Source organism: Rhinopithecus roxellana, chromosome 17, assembly GCF_007565055.1.
Source record: "Rhinopithecus roxellana isolate Shanxi Qingling chromosome 17, ASM756505v1, whole genome shotgun sequence".
Classification (NCBI taxonomy): domain Eukaryota; kingdom Metazoa; phylum Chordata; class Mammalia; order Primates; family Cercopithecidae; genus Rhinopithecus; species Rhinopithecus roxellana.
The window spans coordinates 103,929,957-103,950,618 of NC_044565.1; the positions used below are offsets into that span (position 1 = coordinate 103,929,957).

At 41.8% G+C, this 20,662-nt stretch overlaps 1 protein-coding gene across 1 annotated transcript in view; it reads left to right on the plus strand.

The window, feature by feature from the left end:
* Window positions 1-2,994: 2,994 nt before the first annotated feature.
* Window positions 2,995-20,662, plus strand: part of LRPPRC (leucine rich pentatricopeptide repeat containing) — a 124,377-nt gene continuing 106,709 nt past the window's right edge. Inside the window, exons 1-3 of the mRNA XM_030920927.1 lie at window positions 2,995-3,219; window positions 16,796-16,992; window positions 19,522-19,644. Coding sequence (XP_030776787.1) covers window positions 3,053-3,219; window positions 16,796-16,992; window positions 19,522-19,644 — 487 coding nt within the window. The 5' untranslated portion in view covers window positions 2,995-3,052. The remainder of the gene's footprint in view (window positions 3,220-16,795; window positions 16,993-19,521; window positions 19,645-20,662) is intronic.

Consider the following 20,662-nt stretch of genomic DNA (forward strand, 5'->3'; position numbering starts at 1 on the left):
TAAATAGAGTAAGAACCTGACCCTTTCTCATCATTTCACCTGCTACCCTACCCTCTAATGCAAGCCACCACCATCTCTAGTCTGGATTAGCCTTCTCTTTGGTCTATTTTTATTATCCCCATTCCCCTAAAACCTCCTTTCCAAACAGCAGTTAGAGTGACCCTTTCAAAATGCAAATGGGTGGCTGGCTGCGGTGGCTCACGCCTATAATCCCAGCATTTTGGGAGGCCGAGGTGGGTGAATCACTTGAGGCCAGGAGTTAGAGACCAGCTTGGCTAACATGGTGAAACCCCATCTCTACTAAAAATACATAATTAGCTGGGTGTGGTGGTGCATGCCTCTAATCCCAGCTACTTGGGAGGCTAAGGCATGAGAATCACTTGGATCCGGGGAGGCAGAGATTGCAGTGAGCCTAGATTGTGCCACTGCACAATCTAAAAAAAAAAAAAAAAAAAAAAAAAAGCAAACAGGTGTGGTGGCATGCACCTGTAGTCCCATTTACTTGAGAGGCCAGGGTAGAAGGATTGCTTGAGCCCAGGAGTTCAAGGCTGTAGTGTGTCATAATCACTCCTGTGAATAGACACTGCACACTAGCCTGGGCAACAGAGCAAGACTCCATCTCTTTAAAAGCAACACACCAAACTATCCAATGGTTTCTCATCTCATTCTAAGTAAAAGTCAGTCTTCAGTCTAAGTAAAAGTCAGTCTTCACGGCCACCTACCTACCACACCTCCTTGATATGGCCTCCAACTACCTCTCCCACCTCCAGGCCCCTCTCCACCCTCTGCTCCTTCCTCTACTCCTACCCCCGCTCCTTTCTCTCATCCACACAGTCCTCCTTAGAGTTCTCTGAATAGGCTACACCTATTATTGCCTCAGGGTTTTGGTGTTTGCCTTCTCTAAGCCTGGACCACTCTTTTTTTTTTTTTTCTCTCCTTCCAGAAAATTCTCCTGGCTTCCTCGTTTCCTTCCTTCAGGTTTCTGTTCAACTTTTTTCCTATTTAAAATATCAACTCTCCTGGCATGGTGGCTCATGCCTGTAATCCCAGCACTTTGGGAGACCAGGCAGGCAGATTGCTTCAGGCCATGAGTTCAAGTCTAGCCTGGGCATTATGGTAAAAACCCATCTCTACTAAAAATACAAAAATTATCCAGGGTTTGGGCCTGTAATCCTGGCTACTCAGGAGACTGAGGTGGGAGGATTGCTTGAGCCAAGGGGTCGAGGCTGCAGTGAGCCAAGATTGCGCCACTGCACTCCAGCCTGCGTGACAGAGCAAAACGCTGTCTCAAAAAAAAAAGCAACTCTCCCCATGACACCCTCAATCTCTTTACCCTGGCGTATTTTGCATCACAGTTCTTTTCTGTCTTCCCAAATTAAACTTTAAAGAGCTTAATTAGAATCTAGGGTTGTTTTGTTCTCTGCTGTATCCCCAAGATTTCAAATAGTGTATGGCACTGGATATGTGTTCAATAAATACGTGTTGAATAGGTGAATAACTTATACTCCCAATGCTCAGTAATATAACCCAGAGTCAATCATTTCACCTTATTTCTTTTGGGGACTTGGAGGGGATGTCTTCGTTCCCTCATCTCTCAAAGGACGGGTGAGCTAGGTCATGTCAAAATAGACATTAATTTAACACATATTTAATGCGACCCATTGTGTATCTGGCACTGGGTAGGCGTATGGCCTACAGTAAGAGATCACAGTCCCTACTGATAAGGAGTTCTTGGTCCAGTGGGATAAACAGTCACATGGGAAATGACCGTGGGAGGGCTTCCAGAGGAAATACCCGCGCGTTCGCCTGGTGATAGGTAGGGGACAAGCAGGTGGAGAGGGAGTGGGAGGCTGTTCTCAGTTTCCCACGTGTACACAGGGAACCGATAGAGTCCGTAAGCTCTGTGAAGGCAGCAGCGACGTGGTTTTTTTGTTTTGGACAGAGTCTTGCTGTGTCACCCAGGCTGGAAAACGGCGCCATCTTGGCTCACTGCAACCTCCACCTCCCGGATTCAAGCAATTCTCCTGCCTCAGGCTCCCGAGTAGCTGAGATTACAGCTTCTTTTTTTTTTTTTTTTTTTTGTATTTTTAGTAGAGACGGGGTTTCACCATGTTGGCCAGGCTGGTCTCAAACTCTTGACCTCAGGTGATCCACCCGCCTCGGCCTTCCAAAGTGATGGGATTACAGGCGTGAGCCACTGCGCCCGGCCCAGCGATGGGTTTAACTTGCCTGTTTTCTCCCCACATTTGGCTGGAGGCTCTTAATTGCATTGTTCTACTTCTCACATGTATATGTGCATTTACTGAGGGGAGAGGTGCGGTAGGCGTGGAGGGTTTGGGAAGACAGTCAGTTCAATTCCAGCTTTAAAACTATAGGACTTTTGGTAGAATTCATTTATTTCCTAAAGCGAGGCCCCGCATACACGCTTAAGGTGGTGACCCGCGCGTTCCTTTACGCTGTTCCCAGGCCCTAATCATCCAAATCCTATCATGTTGAACCTGGGAGGCAAACGGCAAGGTGCAAAAGTTCTCCACGGTTTCTGTGGCCCGCGTTTCTGAGAGTGAAGGGCCGTTCCTATTGGAGATCGCGTCAGCGCTGAAAGTTGGTTGCAACGTCTGCACTCGGGGGCAGGGGAAACTGTCCCATCCTGGGATCTTCATAGTCGGCTCTTCTCGAGAGTTCTCGGTGTTTTTACTAGTTGGCCTCCCGCAAGCCTCTGCGCCAACCTGGGAGGAGTTGACCCCTTGCGGCTCTACCAACAGAGGAGAGCGGGGGTGCAGCGAATGAACACGATGCCCAGATCAGGAGACGGAAGACGGAAAATAAATGCTTCGATAATGAAACAAGCAACATCGTTTATGTGAATATCACATTGGCTCCCCTCTTCTCAGAGAAATGCGGATTTCCATCTTCCAACCTAAAACGATCCCTGGCTCCCCCCACATTTGGCGCACCCGGCAGTTGGTCTCTGCCGCGCCGGGCGACCCTGAGGTCACGTGCTCCTCCTGTCCTTCTGGCGGAACGTGCTTCCCGCTGCGGGGACGTTTGAGCCATGGCAGCCCTGCTGAGATCCTCGTGTTGGCTGCTGCGTGCCGGGGCGGCCCCGCGCCTCCCGCTCTCCCTGCGCCTCCCGCTCTCCCTGCGCCTCCTCACTGGCGGCCCGGGCCGGCCGCATGCCGCCTCCTATCTGCCTGCCGCTCGCGTCGGGCCCGTGGCCGGGTGAGTGCCCAGGCCCTTCCTCCAGCTAGGCTGCGGCGCGAGGGTCCCCCGGGGTCGTGGTGGGCGCCGGCAGGGACCGGGTCCCGCCTGTGCTCGCCACCCTCCTCGCCGCCCCAGGACCGAGCCTCCGCCTGCCCCGCACCACGCTCCCTACTAGGGGTTTTCGGGTGACAGGGTTAAGCGCCTTCAGAAGGTCACGGATGCCGGCATGGCTTGCTTTCCGGCTTGAATCCTGCCTCTCTCCGCTTCAGCCTGGGTCTTAATGTCCTCGGGTTACCCACGGTCAACGAAGATGAGGGGGGGTTTTAAAGACTGCTTTGGGGAGTCGGGTGGTGGTCTCCTCCTTACACTCGGCTATCTTGGGTGGTGTCCCACGTGGGGTCGTTGTTGGTAATCAGTAACCACCTAGCATTTAGATACTGAGAAATTTAGCTTTTTGCGTGGGAGGCGGCGGCGGGGAATGGGTTGGGAGTTTGGGTGAGCCACGAATGGCTTAAAGCTGGATACTGGATTATGATCAGTCTGGGCTTTTGCCTCCGTTCTCTTGAATGGAGTTTCCTTCAGCATTTAGGACGGTGTTGTACGAGTTGGTAACTGTCATGGTAGGATTTGTAAATGTCTTTGTTAATTAATTAATTAATTAATTAATTTATTTATTTATTTCGAGATCAGTAGCCCAGGTGGGAATGCAGTGGCGCGATCTCGGCTCACTGCAACCTCCGCTTCCCAGGTTCAGGCGATTCTTCTGCCTCAGCCTCCTGAGTAGCTGGGATTACAGGTGTGCGCCACCATGCTAGGCTAACTTTTGTACTTTTAGTAGAGACTGGGTTTCACCATGTTGGCCATGCTAGTCTCGAACTCCAGACCTCAAGCCATCCTCCTACCTCGGCCTCCCAAAGTGCTGGGATTACAGGTGTGAGCCACCGCTCCCGGCCTGTAAGTGTCTTTGAACACAAGGCACTCTGTTGGAATCTGGGGATGCAAAGGCAAGTTAAACTCTCAGTGGGTGTCAGATGTGCGACTGAATGCTCTCATGGTTTGAGATTTATCAGAAATAGGTTTGGTATAGAGTTTTGTAGTGGAGGGGATAAAAAAAGTTAATGGAAGTGTTCATTTGGTTATTAATAGTATTCTGACCACCAGAGAAGGGGAGATAGGTTGCTGAGCTTTTAGCTTTGGAGAAAAAATGATTTTGAAAGACTGATGCTTATAAATTAAGGTACTTTGAGAGCTTGCATAAGGACTGAGAGCCAGGGACCTGCAGTAGGCTGGGCCCAGACTGCAGCCTACTCCAGTTTTATCTGCATTTTATCCTCAATTTATCTGCATTATACCATTAGACAAGTTAGTTAACATCTCCAGGCCTCAGTTTCCTTAGCTATAAGATGGGAGTAGTAACGGTGTTAGGAATATTTCAGAATTATCTATATTTAGCACTTAGTATAGGGCCTGATGCGTAGTAAGTGCTTTGTTGGTTACTACAGTAGTCATAACAACTACGGTTATGCGGACCTTCGTGGACCAGCCTGAACACCTAATCTCGCCGTAAAATTACGTGGAGAAAATAATTTATGATTTCTTAACAACTTACAGTCTTTGGAATGTAACCTACTTGTAATTTGGAGCCTGCCTATGTTTTCATATTAGGCTTGAACAGTTAACTTTCTGAAATCATGCCTCTGAGCGCAGAACTACATGCATCTCTTGGCTTTCAGAGTTTCTTTTGAGAAAGTTGTGCCCATTACTCTTATTATTGTAGTCCTCAGCATTTCTGTAAGGTCTGGGGAAGGTCCACATTTTCTTTTATCTTCACTGTTGCATTTGAGGAGAACTGAATAAAGAGAACACAGTTTAGTAGAAAGGGTGGTCTACGTGTTCATCAGACCTGGGTTCTGTTTACTTACTGCATAATCTCAGACATCTTACTAACCTCTCAGTTCCTCAGTTTCATTATCTGTAAAGGCTTTTCCCACTTATCTTTGTAAAGTTGCTTTCTTGTCATTCAGATCTCAAATGTCTCTTCAGAGAAGCCTTACCTCAACACTCAATCCAAAACATGCCGGTCCTATTGTAGATTTATTCGTGGCACACCTCACTTGTCTGATATCATTACTTATTTCTCTGTGGTTTTTTTTTTTTTTCCTTAGTAGAAGGTAAGCTGCATGAGAGCAGGACTTTGTCTTGTTCACCACTGTGTGTTCAGGTGATAGCAGGCAATAAAGGTAATTGTTCCCTCTTTTTCCTGAACTCTGGGCACTGTATATAGTCTCCTACCCCACAACCTGTAAGCATGCCCAGATCTTGCCCACCTGAAACATAGAACCTTTCCTGGAACTCTATTTACTCTAGAAGCTTCTCAGTCTCTTCCCTGTCCATAATTCTCTGTCTCTGATTTCCTCACTTTTCATTCCCTTTTCTACTCACTGCAGTCACACCACTGTCAAAGACTATTATTATCTTATTTATCGATTTTTTAATTGTATTTTTGAAAAATTATTTCAAAAGTGCCTTGAGGAACAGTTGCAAAAATTATTCCTCAAAGTACCTCGAGGAATAGTTGCAAAACCTGGGTGGTGGGAACAGTAAACTAAAAATCACCCTTAATTCTTGTCAACCAGAGAGCCATTAGTTGACAGCTATCCTTTTAATGACTTATGTATGTGTAAGATGTATGTTTATTTAACTTTTTCAGAGGACCTCTTTTAATTACTAAATCCACTTTTTAGGCCTCGACCTCGCATATTACTGTCTTCCATTTTCCCCTTCATGAGACCCTTTTCTCAGTATTGATGACACCGTTTTTCTAGATTCTCTTCTCTTTAGGATTTGTCTCGTTTGCTTCATTCCTCTTTCTTCTGTTCACCTATTAAATGCTGATGTTCTTGGTAGTTTTACCCGTGGTCCTTCTATGTTTTCTCAGTATTTTCATTCTCTTTTGTGACCTTTTTCATTTTTCAGGGCATTACTTACCTATCTGATGATGTTTCTCCCAGATATGGACTGTCTACTAGATGCATCCACCTGCTTGAACTATAGGTACTTCAAAGCCAACACAGCTCAAATTGGACTCCTCCTTCTTGTCACATCTATTCCTCTTGTGTTCCCTGTTTTCGTGAATGTTGCTGTTTCTACCTGCCTTCCAGAAAGATCCTGGATATCTACATGTTTGTTTTCCCATTCATCTCTTACTCCCTTCACCCCCCATTTATTGATTGCACAAATGATTAAGCCCAGTTAGATCTGCTTCATTTGGAATGCATCCCTTTTCCTCCAACCCCATCATCATTCTCTAGTCTCCCTGGTAATTTGATCATGTCATTTTCCTACTTACACTTAAGCATTGTGGTGACTCCCGCTGGGTCCAGAATGAGATCCAGACTCTTTAGCACAGGTGCTTTATGAGCTGGAGTTGCCTCTGGATCATCATCTCTTGTGAGTTCCTTTCCATGGCATCCTGTGTTCTAGCCATACCAGACTACTACTTTGAAGTGCTCTACAGCAAGGCTTCTCAGACTCTAGTGAGCATGATTGCCTGGGGCTCTTAAAATGCAGATTCTGATTTTGTAGGTCTAGTGCTTGTCTGTGGATCTACAAAGCTTTGATGGGCCATGTTGTATATTTCCTTGCCTTTGAGTGTGAGGTTGACTCTTGGAATGTGTTTCCCCTTCCTCGTTAGTCAGGTGTCCCCCATCTCTGTTGAACTTTAACTTGACTGCTTCTCCCATTTGACTGCTCTTTTCTTGTGCCTCCTCTTAGACCCTGTATAACGAAAGCACCCATTAACACTGTGACATGTGCACTCATCAACACTCTGGAGCTGGCTGTAAGTTCCTTGAAGGCAGATACAGCTGGCTGTAAGTTCCTTGAAGGCAGATATTGTGTCTTACTCCTTTTGCTTTCTCTGGTGTTTTAACTTTGTGGCATGTAGTAGGTGTCAAATGTTTGTTGAGTAAATCAATGAAAATCTTAAGACATTGAAGAAGGAAGATGGTAACCTGGAGGGGATTGAAGGGATATTTAACCCATCCATGCAGTGCAGTGTGTCTACACAAATTCACCCTGAGCTTGATTTCCAGGAATGTCCTATCTGAGGACAAATGAGTATTAGTAGTGAAATTTTTAGACATTCATTAGTAATCTGTTTTCAAAATTGTAGCACCAAGAAGTATACCCTATATGTGGTCTTACTCTTCATTTTCCCGTTTCAGTACATCTATTTTTCAAATAGATGCTTTCTTATAAACCAGCTCTTACTCTGTTCTCTGTGAGGAGATAAATACTCTTGCTTTCTCACATACATTTTCCTTGCATTTCTGGATCAGAGCTGCTTATATATTCTCTGCGTGACAGTTTTTAGCATAAAACTTGTGTACTTCAGAGGAAAGATAAGCTTTGAGCTAAATCTGTTTGGAAGTAGATCTAGACTAATGATTGGGCTAAAAGTGAAAATCACATATTCTTTGATGGGATGGCATGATTTTTATTTCTAAAGTTGGAAGAAAACTTTTAGAAAACTCTCATTTTAGAAAAATCTTCTGCGAATATTAAGAATCTCATGGATCCATGCTATCGTTCACACCTTTAATCCCAGCACTTTGGGAGGCGGAGGCGGGCGGATGACTTGAGGTCAGGAGTTTGAGACCAGCCTGGCCAACATGGTGAAACCCCGTCTCTTACTAAAAATACAAAAACAAAATTAGCTGAGCGGCATGGTGGTGGGCGCCTGTAGTCCCAGCTACTCGGGAGACTGAGGTGGGAGAATAGCAGGAACCCGGGAGGCGGAGCTTGCAGTGAGCCGAGATCGGGCCAGGTGACAGAGTGAGACCCTTGTCTCAAAAAAAAAAAAAAAAAAAAAAAAAAAAATTTATATAAAAGTTAGCTAGGCATAGTGGCCCATGCCTGTAATCCCAGCTACTTGGGACGCTGAGACAGGAGAATTGCTTGAACCCAGGAGGCGGAGGTTGTGGTGAGCCAAGATCGCACCATTATACTCCAGCCTGGGCTACAGAGTGAGACTCCATCTCAGTTAAAAAAAAAAAAAAAAAAGAACCTGATGGGTCCTTTGGGGTTGTGAAATCTGTAAGATTCAGCCTCTGCTCTGTAAGTATAGATTTATCAATCACAGGGCTGGACAGGCACATGTACAACTATTAGACGTGCTGTCCATAAGAGAAGAATATAATATTGTGGTATTTCAGAGAGAGGAGCAGTCCCATTTGTTTTATGGCAGGGGGATGTTGAGTTTTAGAGGACACATGGTAGTTGATACTCAGAATGTTCCAAAATTAGAGAAGAGCATGAAGAGACTTGGAGACCATTTATCCTGTGTAGCTGTGTGGGGTGTGGTGGAAGTTGATACCGCAAAGGCCAGTTGATTTCCTCAGACTACCAAGATTACTTAGAAGGTAGGTTATTTGATGACTGGAAGTCATTGGAGGATTTTAAGTACAGATTTTGACAAAGTTTATGTAGATTATAGGAGAAATGGAACGTGGGGATGGAACAACACTGGTATTGCAAATTAGGAGTAATAGGACTTCAATGAGGTAGTGCAGAACTGAAGAAAAGATCCTTTTCTTAAGAGAAAGATAACAAGATTGGTGAGAGTGTTAGCAGAATTAAGAAAAGTAGATTTGGGGATTAGGGTAAACAATGGTACCTTTAGAGTAGACGTTTATTACTTTTTTTTTGTTTCCCGAGACGGAGTCTCGCTCTGCTAACCCAGGCTGGAGTGTAATGGGGCCATCTCGGCTCACTGCAACCTCCACCTCCCAGGTTCAAGCGATTCTCCCACCTCAACCTCCCAAGTAGCTGGGACGCCAGACACGTGCCACCGTGCCTGGCTAATTTTTGTATTTTTTTAGTAGAGACGGGATTTTGCCATGTTGGCCAGGCTGGTCTTGAAATCCTGACCTCAGGTGATCCACCCACCTTGGCCTCCCAAAGTGCTGGGATTGCAGGCGTGAGCCACCACGCCTGGCCTGATGTTTATTATTTTCAAAGTGTGTTTGTAAACATACCGTCATACAAACATTTCAGTTTTCGTGGGTTATTACAAATTAGGAAACGGTTAGAAGGATAATTTATTCAAGACTTCAAGTTGGGATTCAACTCCAGATACCATGATTCACATTTCTGAAACATTTTACATATGTTGTAACTTAATGTTACAAGTCTTTTGCATATGTTACATTTTTGATCTTGTCATTTTCCAGTTCACAGTTAAGTGCCATGGTAGTTTTCACTGGGTGCAGAATGAGGTCGAGACTGTTGTGTTTTAGATGGTGAAGGGATTACTTATGGACAAAAACGTTTTTTAAAAGACAATACATGATATATTATAAACTTGGGATTTAAAGACTTTCACAGGTAAGTAAACATGGAAGATCTCAGAATGTATCTGGAAGGAATCTTCAACACAGTGTCTTTCTCCATGTCACATCATTGGTCCCAATCTGGTTAACTGACTTTGCGTCACTTCCTCCATAGGTGAGACAAAAGAGGCATCCCGTTTGACTGGAGGATCCTGGGAGATGGAAGGGAAATCTGGCTAGGTGGAAAGGAGTAGATTGGTATTTCAGGCCAGGAGGTGGTTATCAAGCGTAGAAGGGTGGCCCGTAGCTTTTTTATTCTAAAATTCTGTGATTTACCATAAAGCATAAAACTGGGGTAGCTAAATTTGTCAAAACTTTTTGGAGAATTGAATTCTTAAATGGAGAAAGTTCTTGGGGACTTAGCTTTATAAAAGATTTTTTAGGCCAGGCCCAGTAATCTCTGCATTTTCAGAGTCTGAGGCAGGAGGATCACTTGAATCCAGGAGTTTGAGACCAGCCCGGGCAACATAGTAAGACCCTATCTTTAGAAAAAAAGAAATTAGTCAGCTGTGGTGGCATGCATTTGTAGTCCTAGCTATTTGGGAGCTGAGGCTGAGGTGGGAGGATTGCTTGAGGCCAGGAGTTCAAAGCTGCAGTGAGCCATAATTGCACCACTGCGCTCCAGCCTGGAAAACAGAATGAGACCTGTCTCAAAAATAAAAAAATAAAAAAAAAGGAAAGATATTTAAAAACCCAGAGGCATTTGACCAGGCGCGGTGGCTCATGCCTGTAATCCCAGCACTTTGGGAGGCCGAGGTGGGCAGATCACGAGGTCAGGAGATTGAGACCATCTTGGCTAACACGGTGAAACACCGTTTCTACTAAAAAAATAAAAAAATTAGCTGGGCATGGTGGCGGGCACCTGTAGTTCCAGTCACTTGGGAGGCTGAGGTGGTAGAATGGCGTGAACCCGGGAGGTGGAGCTTGCAGTGAGCCGAGATCATAACTGCACCATTCCAGCCTAGGCAACAGAGCGAGACTGTCTCAAAACAAAAATAAAAACAAAAAAAACTCAGAGGCATTTATTGAGCACCTTGTATAATAAGACAGCTATTATTTATTGAGCAGTAGAGTCTTTTTTTTTTTTTTTTTTTTGAGACGGAGTTTTGCTCTTGTTTCCCAAGCTGGAGTGCAATGGCACGATCTCAGCTCACTGCAACCTCTGCCTCTCAGGTTCAAGCGATTCTCCTGCCTCAGCCTCCCGAGTAGCTGGGATTATAGGCATGCGCCACCAGGCCTGGCTATGTTTGTATTTTTAGTAGAGACAGGGTTTCTCCATGTTGGTTAGGCTGGTCGAACTCCTGACCTCCGGTGATCCGCCTGCTTTGGCCTCCCAAAGTGCTGGGATTACAGGTGTGAGCCACTGCGCCCAGCTTTTTTTTTTGAGACAGTCTCTCTGTCTCCCAGGCTGGAGTGCAGTGGTGCGATCTTGGCTTACTTGCAACCTCTGCCTCCTGGGTTCAATCATTTCTCCCGCCTTAGCCTTCTGAGTTACTGGGATTACAGGCACCTGCCACCATGCCAGGCAAATTTTTGTACTTTTAGTAGAGATGGGGTTTCGCCATGTTGGCCAGGCTGGTCTCGAGACCTCAAGTGATCTGCCTGCCTCAGCCTCCCAAAGTACTGGGATTACAGGCTTGAACTACTACGCCTGGCCCCTTGTTTCTTAATAACATTTACCATAATTGGTATTTTTTAAAAGTCTAATTTATTAGAATTATTACTAGATAAGATTCTAGCCAGTGCCTTATACATAGAAAGCGCTCAATGAAAAGAAAGCGCTCAATAAATATTTTTTGAATTAATAAATGGAAGAACAGAATTGATGTGATAAGTAAAGAACAATGATAGGATTTTTGAAAAAAGATGGTTTTGAGGATGGTTGAAGCCTGAGAAACTAAAGATTTGTTGCAGAAATCCGTGTGTTCTGAGTTCAACAAGAGCCTCAGACATCTAAGCACTCAATAGATGGGATATAAAGGCTGAGTTTGCCCAATAAAATAATTAGTCTAAGATTTTGAGGGAACAATTTATTAGTGGAATAGTTGGTTGCAGTGGAGAAATTTGAAGGGAATGTCAACCATTTTTAAAAGGAGACATTATCTTTTTGAATTTTGGCTACATTAAAACTCAGGAGACTCCAGCAGTATATAAAAAGAATTATGTACCTTGATCAAGTGGGACTTATTCCAAGTGTGCAAGGCTGGTTCAGCATTTGAAAATCAATCCACATGATCCAGCGTATCAACAGGCTAAAGAAAACCCAAGTGGAATAGTTAAATTAGGGATTGGTGAAAACGTAAGAAATTTGAGCTCCCCATATTTCCACATTATAGTGCAACAAAGTAAGTTGAGAGAGCAGCTCTATGAAAACTAGTTTTGTACTTTACAAGTATGTCATAAAATCCAAATCCCTTATTTATCTGCCACTGGAGACTTTCCATTATCTAGTCTCACTCACTGTCTAGGTTTAATTTTTTACCACTTTCTGGTGTGAACACCCCATTGCAGCCAGATTAGTTTCTTCGATGCCCTTTTGCCACGTTGAGTTCATTTCAGAATGAGACCGTCTGAGTGCTAACCCTGGCCCTATCATTAGTTTTAACTGTGATGACTTTGGGCAAGTTGCTTCAGTTTTTTCATTTGCAAGTTATAATTTTCTCATACCCAGCACAAATTAAGCACGTGATAAACATTAGCTATTAATAATGCCTCTTCTATCTTCTACCTGTATCTCCCTTTAAACTCTTCATAGCTCTAAAGTGACACAAAACTGATTCATAATATCAGTGAAGAAGAAAAAAAGGGGAGAGAAGAGTTTAAAGAACGTGTATGGCCTGGGCATGGTGGCTCATGCCTGTAATCCCAGCACTTTGGGAGGCCAAGGTGGGCGGATCGCTTGAGGCCAGGAGTTTGAGACCAGCCTGGCCAACATGGTAAAACCCTGTCTCTATGAAAAATATAAAAATTAGCTGGGCGTGGTGGTGTGTGCCTGTAATCCCAGCTACTCAAGAGGCTGAGGCGGGAGAATCGCTTGAATCCTGAGGCAGAGGTTGCAGTGACCTGAGATCACACCACTGTACTCCAGCCTGGGGGACAGCAAGACTCCTTCTCAAAATAAAATAAGTAAAAATGGGCAGAAAATACTTCACCAGAAAAGACATATAGATGGCAAATAAGTATATGAAAAGATGTTCAGCAGCTTATGTCACAGAGAAAGATAAATTAAGAGAACAATGAAGTACCACTATCAGAATGGCAACAATCCAGCAAAACATCAAAAACCCCAAATACTGGCAAGGATGTAGGACAACAGAAACTCTCATTTATTGCTAGTAGGAAAGCAAAATGGTATAGCTATTTTGGAAGATAGTTTGGTAGTTTCTTACAATGCTAAACGTAGAGGTATTTACCCAAATGAGTTCAAAATTTATGTCCATACCAAAACCGTCACACAAATGCTTTTAGCAGCTTTATTCACAATTGTCAAAAAATTGGAAGCAACCAGGATGTCCTTCAGTAGGCAAATGGGTAAACAAATTATGTATATGTGTACAAAAGAGCATTATTCAACAGTGAAAAGAAGTGCGCCGTCATGCCATGAAAAGACGAGGAACCGTAAATGTTTATTGCTAGGTGAAAGAAGCCAATCTGAAAAGGCAGCATGCTGTATGATATACGACCATATGACATTCTAGAAAAGGCAAAACTGGAGACAGGTAAAAATCAGTGGTTGGCAGGGGTTTGGAAAGAGGGTGGAAGGAATGAATAGAGAGCACGGGGCATTTTTAAGGTGGTGAAATTATTTTGTGTGATACTGTGAAGGTATCATGTCATATGTTTGTCAAAACATGTGTGCACACAGTGAACTGTAATGTTTAAAATTATGGACCTTGGTTGATGGATAATGTATCAACATTGGTTCATCATTTGTAACATTTGTAACAAGTATACCACACTAAAGCAAAATGTTACTAGGGGAAACAGGAGGGAGAAGAAAGTATATGGGAACTCTTCTTTCTGTACAGTTTTTCTATAAACCTAAAAACACTCTAAAAAATTGGTTTTTCTTCTAGTCAGTCTCTGCTTATCAAAAAATGGTGTTTATTTATTTTTTTAAATGGTACAGGCTTAACAGTGGGGGGGGAGGGTCCCATGGAAGCCTGCTTAGTAGGATAATCTGGTCCCTTTTATATATATATATATATGTGTGTGTGTATATATATATATATATATTTTTTTTTTTTTAATGGACACTCAACCGTAAGATAGTTTTCTATTAAAGAGTTTAAAAAAAAAACCACCTTAATTTTTTTTAAAAAGCTGAGAGGTAATAACTTTAAATGGCAGATTTTACAAGAAAACATTTATGGGTAATTTGAATATTAGTGGTAGGAGCTGGAGTCTGTGAAAGGAACCTGAGACATTTAAGAAGTGGAAAGGAGCCAGTATGATACTTGGATGAGATGATACAATGATTTCCCCTTACGTAGTTATGTCAGTTTTGGTCCTTAGCATTTGGAGGCATTGTGCTCCAGCTCGTGCAAGCCTGGTGGGTGTGATCTTCTTGCAGGGCCCACCTTCACTCCTGGACTTGTTCTGTTCTTTCCTTTCTGTCACGACATACCCATTCCTCCAGGCTGTGAAACTCTTGTTTCCAAGATGTATTAGAGTAAATTTAAAAAGTTCTCGACCGTATAACTGAAGAGTCAAGACTTCTTTGGTTAAATATGTAATCCTTCCTCTACCCCAGTTTATTTTATAACAGATTCCTGTTTCTACTTAACTAAAAAGCCAAGCACACTTATGTGAAGGAGTCTCGGCTGCAGTAAAGACATGTGTATGAGAAAAATTTGCCTAGAATGTTCAGAACAATGTACTGGTTTATAAACGTCTGTTTTCTTCCTGAAATTTGAGTTTGTCTCCTCTTACATTTAAAAAATATCCTGTAGTGGAAGTTTTATTTTTGCTCTTTAACAGTTTATCAGATTCGCGTTGTGTAAAAAACTTTGGCAAATAGACGTCACAATTTTGAAATTTCTGTTAATCAGCTTTTGTTGTTGAATAATATTACTGCATACTCCTCCAAACTGTCACGTCCTGGGTAATTGAAAAATAATGTCACTTTGTGCTTGCCAGACATTAAGAAGGGGATAGTTTAGTAACAACTGATAACAGCAACTAGATAAATGCCTTTTGGAAGTAAGGGATAAATATTTTGTTTAAGAGTATATCTTCTGTGGTTTGTACGTTAATTCAGCTCATTTAACAAACTTGAGTCTATTAGCCATCTACAATGTGCTGATCATTGGTCTTACAAAAATAAGACATTGTCTTATTTAGTCAGTATCCTGATTTTTTCCATTATTTTCCACCTAGATGGTGGAATCACTAATGGTTAGAGTCTTGATTTCTCCCAGATCACAGTGGTAGAATTTCTAGTCTAGTATCAATTACAGCCTCGTTTTATACAACCTTGAGGTGAAACCTCTAGTATAGCTTCCTTTAATAAAACATCACATACTTGATTATTCAATTTGTGAATATTCAATTTTTTCAGATTAATAACATAGGACAGAAATGTAAGTTTTATTTTATTTTTTTAAATTTATTTTTATTTTTTTTATTTTTTTGAGACGGAGTCTTGCTCTATTGCCCAGGCTGGAGTGCAGTGGCCGGATCTCAGCTCACTGCAAGCTCCGCCTCCCGGGTTTATGCCATTCTCTCGCCTCAGCCTCCCTAGTAGCTGGGACTACAGGTGCCCGCCACCTCGCCCGGCTAGTTTTTTGTATTTTTTTTTAGTAGAGACGGGGTTTCACCGTATTAGCCAGGATGGTCTCGATCTCCTGACCTCGTGATCCGCCCGTCTCGGCCTCCCAAAGTGCTGGGATTACAGGCTTGAGCCACCGCGCCCGGCCAAGTTTTATTTTTTAAAGTCACCGTTGTGATGCAAATGTGTATGTCAGAAAAATGTGATTATATTTAGTTATTATATACTTAGTGTATAATATATTTAGTGGCTGCTGTGACTAAGATGTTGGCAACAAATATGTTAACCACTGAGAATTAGAAATCGCTTGTTAAAATTGATGTTTAAATACAGAGAAAGCATTTTTAAATTCAACTCAGATTGCTAAGTTTTCCTTCACACGTAAGAATTATTTTTTATCTGATACTTTTAAATCAGGTACAGCTTATATTTTTACCTAGAATAGCCTAGAGAAGAAAGTATATGGGAACTCTACTTAATGCACAATTTTTCTATAAACCTAAAAATACTCTAAAAAATTGTGGTTTTTTGTTCCCTGTCCGTCTGTAAAAAATTGTGTTTATTTAAAAAAAATGATACAGCCTGGAATCCCTCAGATTTCATGTTAGAGAGCATTTGACTTGCATATTCGACTCCATTACTAAAATAGTGAATGGTTTAAAGATTGCTTGCTCTTTATAAACACATAATGTACAATTCTGACCGTACCTAATTTGTAATCATTTTCTTTCCCTTCTGGCTTCCTTAAAATTAACGATGTTTAACACTTTATTTATTTTTGGTGGCAGTTGTTTTAAATAATTAGGAAAGAATACAGCTAACATTTTGACAGTTGCACAGCAGATAAGAATTAAGAATATTATCACTCTAAAGTGTTTCAACTTTATTTAGACAGATTAGAAATTATTTGGGCCTAAATTATCCTTTAAAAAAAAAAAAAGAAACTGCCTTGTTTTAACCTGGACATTGGTCTTCTTTTAAATTCATAGTAAGCTTATACCTAGAAAACTTAAAGGTAGTTATAAAAATTTTGGATATATTTTAGATTTTGTCTTATTTACAGAGGTGAGAAGAGCTTGGCAGCATAAACTGCTTCATCTTTCATTACCTTGTTTTGGTTAAGAGATTTAAAAAACACTTAAAACACACCATATTTCCATCTGATTTTGAAATGATTCCATGTTCATAATTACCAAAATGCTCTCAATTATTCAGGAGATTTACTGTGCATATAATTTATGTATGTGTGTATATGATTTTATCTAAAGAAAAAGCTAAAACTTTCTTTCCTATTAGTTCATACCTTTATTTTTGGTATTGTACTGTGATTTTAGGTGTTTAATAACTAATTAAAAAATTTGTGTAAGTTTTATTCAAAAAACAACCTAAATAGATAGCAACTGACTATTATTAATTATGTTTCATTTTTTAGAGGACTACTGAGCCCCGCCAGGCTGTATGTCATTGCCGCCGAAAAAAAGGATATTCAAGAGGAGTCCACTTTTTCTTCTAGAAGGATTGCCAATCACTTTGATTGGGCTCTGATGAGACTAGATAATTCTGTTCGAAGAACTGGCCGCATTCCAAAGTCGCTTCTACAAAAAGTCTTTGATGACACCTGCCGCTCAGGTATGTCAAAATTTCCTGTTCATAAAGCTGACCTTTGGCTGGGCACAGTGGCTCAGGCCTGTAATACCAGCACTTTGGGAGGTAGGTAGATCTCTTGAGGCCAAGAGTTTGACACCAGCCTGGTCAACAGGGCAAAACCCCATCTCTACTAAAGATACAAAAATTAGCCAGGTATGGTGGTGCGTGCCTGTAGTCCCAGCTACTTGGGAGGCTGAGGCAGGAGAATCGCTTGAACCCAGAAGACAGAGGTTGTAGTTAGCTAAGATCGCACCACTGCACTCCAGCCTGGGTGATAGAGAGAGACATCTGTCTTTAAAACAAAAAAAGTCTTAAATATTAGGTTGGTGCAAAAGTAATTGCAGTTTTTGCCATTAAACGTAATAGCTGCAATTACTTTTGCATCAACCTAAATAAATACTTGTTTGAGGGTAAGCTCATTACAGAGTAGCTTATTTGATACTTTAATTTTCTTTGTTATATTCTGTTGATTGTCATTTATGTTATGATTGTGATTTCTATCTTGTCAACTCATCTGGGCAAAGTTTGGAGTAACTAAAACATTTTAAAATTTTTGTTTGTTTGTTTTTTGAGATGGGGTATCGCTCTGTCACCCATGCTGGAGTATAGTGGTACAGTCTCGGCTCACTGCAACTTCTGCCTCCCGGGTTCAAGCAACTCTCCTGCTTTAGCCTCCCGAGTAGCTGGGACTACCAGCGCATGCCACTACGCCCAGCTAATTTTTGTATTTTTTAGTAGGGACGGGGTTTCACCATGTTGGCCAGACTGGTCTCGCACTCCTGACCTCGTGATCTACCTGCCTTGGCCTCCCAAAGTGCTGGGATTACAGGCATGGGCCACCATGCCTGGTCTAGATATTTATTCCAAATCAGAAAATAAAAATTGCCTTTTTGCTTTTCCTAGTTTATGGAGTCACTTTTAGTAGTAAGTTTCTTGGAAGATACTAGTTTTTCTTACCCTCCATTGTAGAGTGTCAGGTTTCTGTAAGATGATCACATATGATAGATTTCCGTTATTTTCCTTGCATTTTCAATTAGCTACTAAAAAGCTGTTTGGGTCACTAATGCCTGATGCAAGCTATAGGTCCTTCACTCCCTGTCCCCGACCCGCAAAAACCTCCTGCAAACATATGCATAATTTTGCATGCAGTTTAAGAGGATTCAGTAGCTTCCTAAAGCCTATTCATGGGTTTCAGACACACTTAGAAGCGTAGATATAGAATCTGATGGTGAGAGATACCAAAGAAGTATCAATTATTACTATAGTTACGTACATTTAAAGAACCTGTGTCACATTCTCTCTCTAACTTATTTATCCATCACTACAATAAATTTTGGAACATTTTCATCACCCCAAAAAGAAATTCCCCAAGTCCTCATCCCTTCCAGCCCTAGGCAACCACTAGTTATTTTCTGTCCCTGTAGGTTTGCACTACTCTAGATATTTCGTATAAATGGAATCATACTAAGTGGTTTATTTTTGCTTTGTTTTAAAGTCAGCTTTCAGAGATATGTAGATAAAGCTTACAGATGTAGGGAGAGGGAAGCTTATATTGTAGCTGATTATGAACCTAACTTTTCTATTCATGGATGATAATTACACTGCTTTACAGTATTTTCTTTCTTTTTTGAAACGGAGTCTTGCTCTTATTGCCCAGGCTGGAGTGCAATGACGCAATCTCGGCTCAATGCAGCCTCCGCCTCACGGGTTCAAGCAGTTCTCCTGCCTCAGCCGCCCGAGTAGCTAGGATTACAGGCGTGTGCCATCTCGCCCAGTTATTTTTATATTTCTAGTAGAGACGGAGTTTCTCCATGTTCATCAGGCTGGTCTCAAACTCCCGACTTCAGGTGATCTGCCCGCCTCAACCTCCCAAAGTGCTGGGATTTGCGCCTGGCCCTTTATACTATTTTCATAAGATACTGAGACGTTTAGCCTTTGAATTGTAGCAAGCACTGCCTATAAATTAGATTCTTTGTATTTTTGTATTTGATACAGTCTTGCAGATTATATAGATTTTATAACTTAGATTTCTTTTTTTTTTTTTGAGACGGTGTCTCACTCTGTCGCCCAGGCTGGAGTGCAGTGGCTGGATCTCAGCTCACTGCAAGCTCCGCCTCCCGGGTTTACACCATTCTCCTGCCTCAGCCTCCCAAGTAGCTGGGACTACAGGCGCCCGCCACCTAGCCCTGCTAGTTTTTTGTATTTTTAGTAGAGACGGGGTTTCACCGTGTTAGCCAGGATGGTCTCGATCTCCTGACCTCGTGATCCGCCCGTCTTGGCATCCCAAAGTGCTGGGATTACAGGCTTTCTTAAGAAAGCAGACTAATATTAAAAGTTTGACTTGTAACTTAGTAACATTGTACATTAGGATAGGATTTTTCTAATTTATGGACACTCTCAATTTGAGCCAGGAGATTTTTGAATGCTTATAGATTTCTGTTTAAATTTTGATACTTATCTATATGATATTGCTACTATGTTAAATGTTATCCATTAACCTTTTTTCCACAGGTGGCCCAGGTAGTAGTCATGCCTTGCTTCTACTACGTAGCTGTGGTTCTCTCTTGCCTGAACTAAAACTTGAAGAGAGAACAGAATTTGCTCATAGGATATGGGACAAACTTCAGAAATTAGGTATGATTGTTTAAATATATGATGTGTATAAAAGGTAGATATTTTTTCTTTTTGCAAAAAAATGTTTGTTTACATAAATGCTATAATTCAGTTTTATGGAAGGGCTACTTGATTCATAATTTTTTGGTAATATTTATTTGGTGAGGTATAGTGACATCTAGGGGCATTAACAATAAATAATTTTTCATAACAAGTGTTACAAGTATGGTAAGTTAAAAAAGAAAACAAAATAGCCGGTTTGTCTGTCAGAGTTATAAATGCACATACCATTTTACCAAGCAGTTCCATTTGTTTGAATTTAGATACAGATATTCTCACAGATGCAAAAGGATATTCTTCATTGTAGCTTGTTTGTAATAGTAAGAAATTGGAACCAATTCAAATATTCCTCTCTAGGGGATTAGGTAAATTAATTGTGGAGTACCCATAAAATAGATTACTGTGTAACTGTTTTAAGAAATGAAGAAGCAGGCCGGGTGCGGTGGCTCAAGCCTGTAATCCCAGCACTTTGGGAGGCCGAGACGGGCGGATCACGAGGTCAGGAGATCGAGACCATCCTGGCTAACACGGTGAAACCCCGGCTCTACTAAAAATACAAAAAACTAGCCGGGCTAGGTGGCGGGCGCCTGTAGTTCCAGCTACTCTGGAGGCTGAGGCAGGAGAATGGCGTAAACCCGGGAGGCAGAGCTTGCAGTGAGCTGAGATCCAGCCACTGCACTCCAGCCCGGGCGACAGACCAAGACTCCGTCTCAAAAAACAAAACAAAACAAAAACAAACAAACAAAAAGAAATGAAGAAGCTCTTTATATACCAATTGGGGTGTTCTCCAGAGTATAAATAAAAATTAAGGTGTAGACCAGAATGTATAGAATGATAGTATTTTGAAGAAAAATGTTTATACATGTGCATGTATGTGTATACAGTATTAAAATATTTCTGGAAGGATGATGAACACTGGATACAGGTTTTACTCTACCTTTTTATACTTCTTCAATTTTAAGTCATGTAACGTAGTACG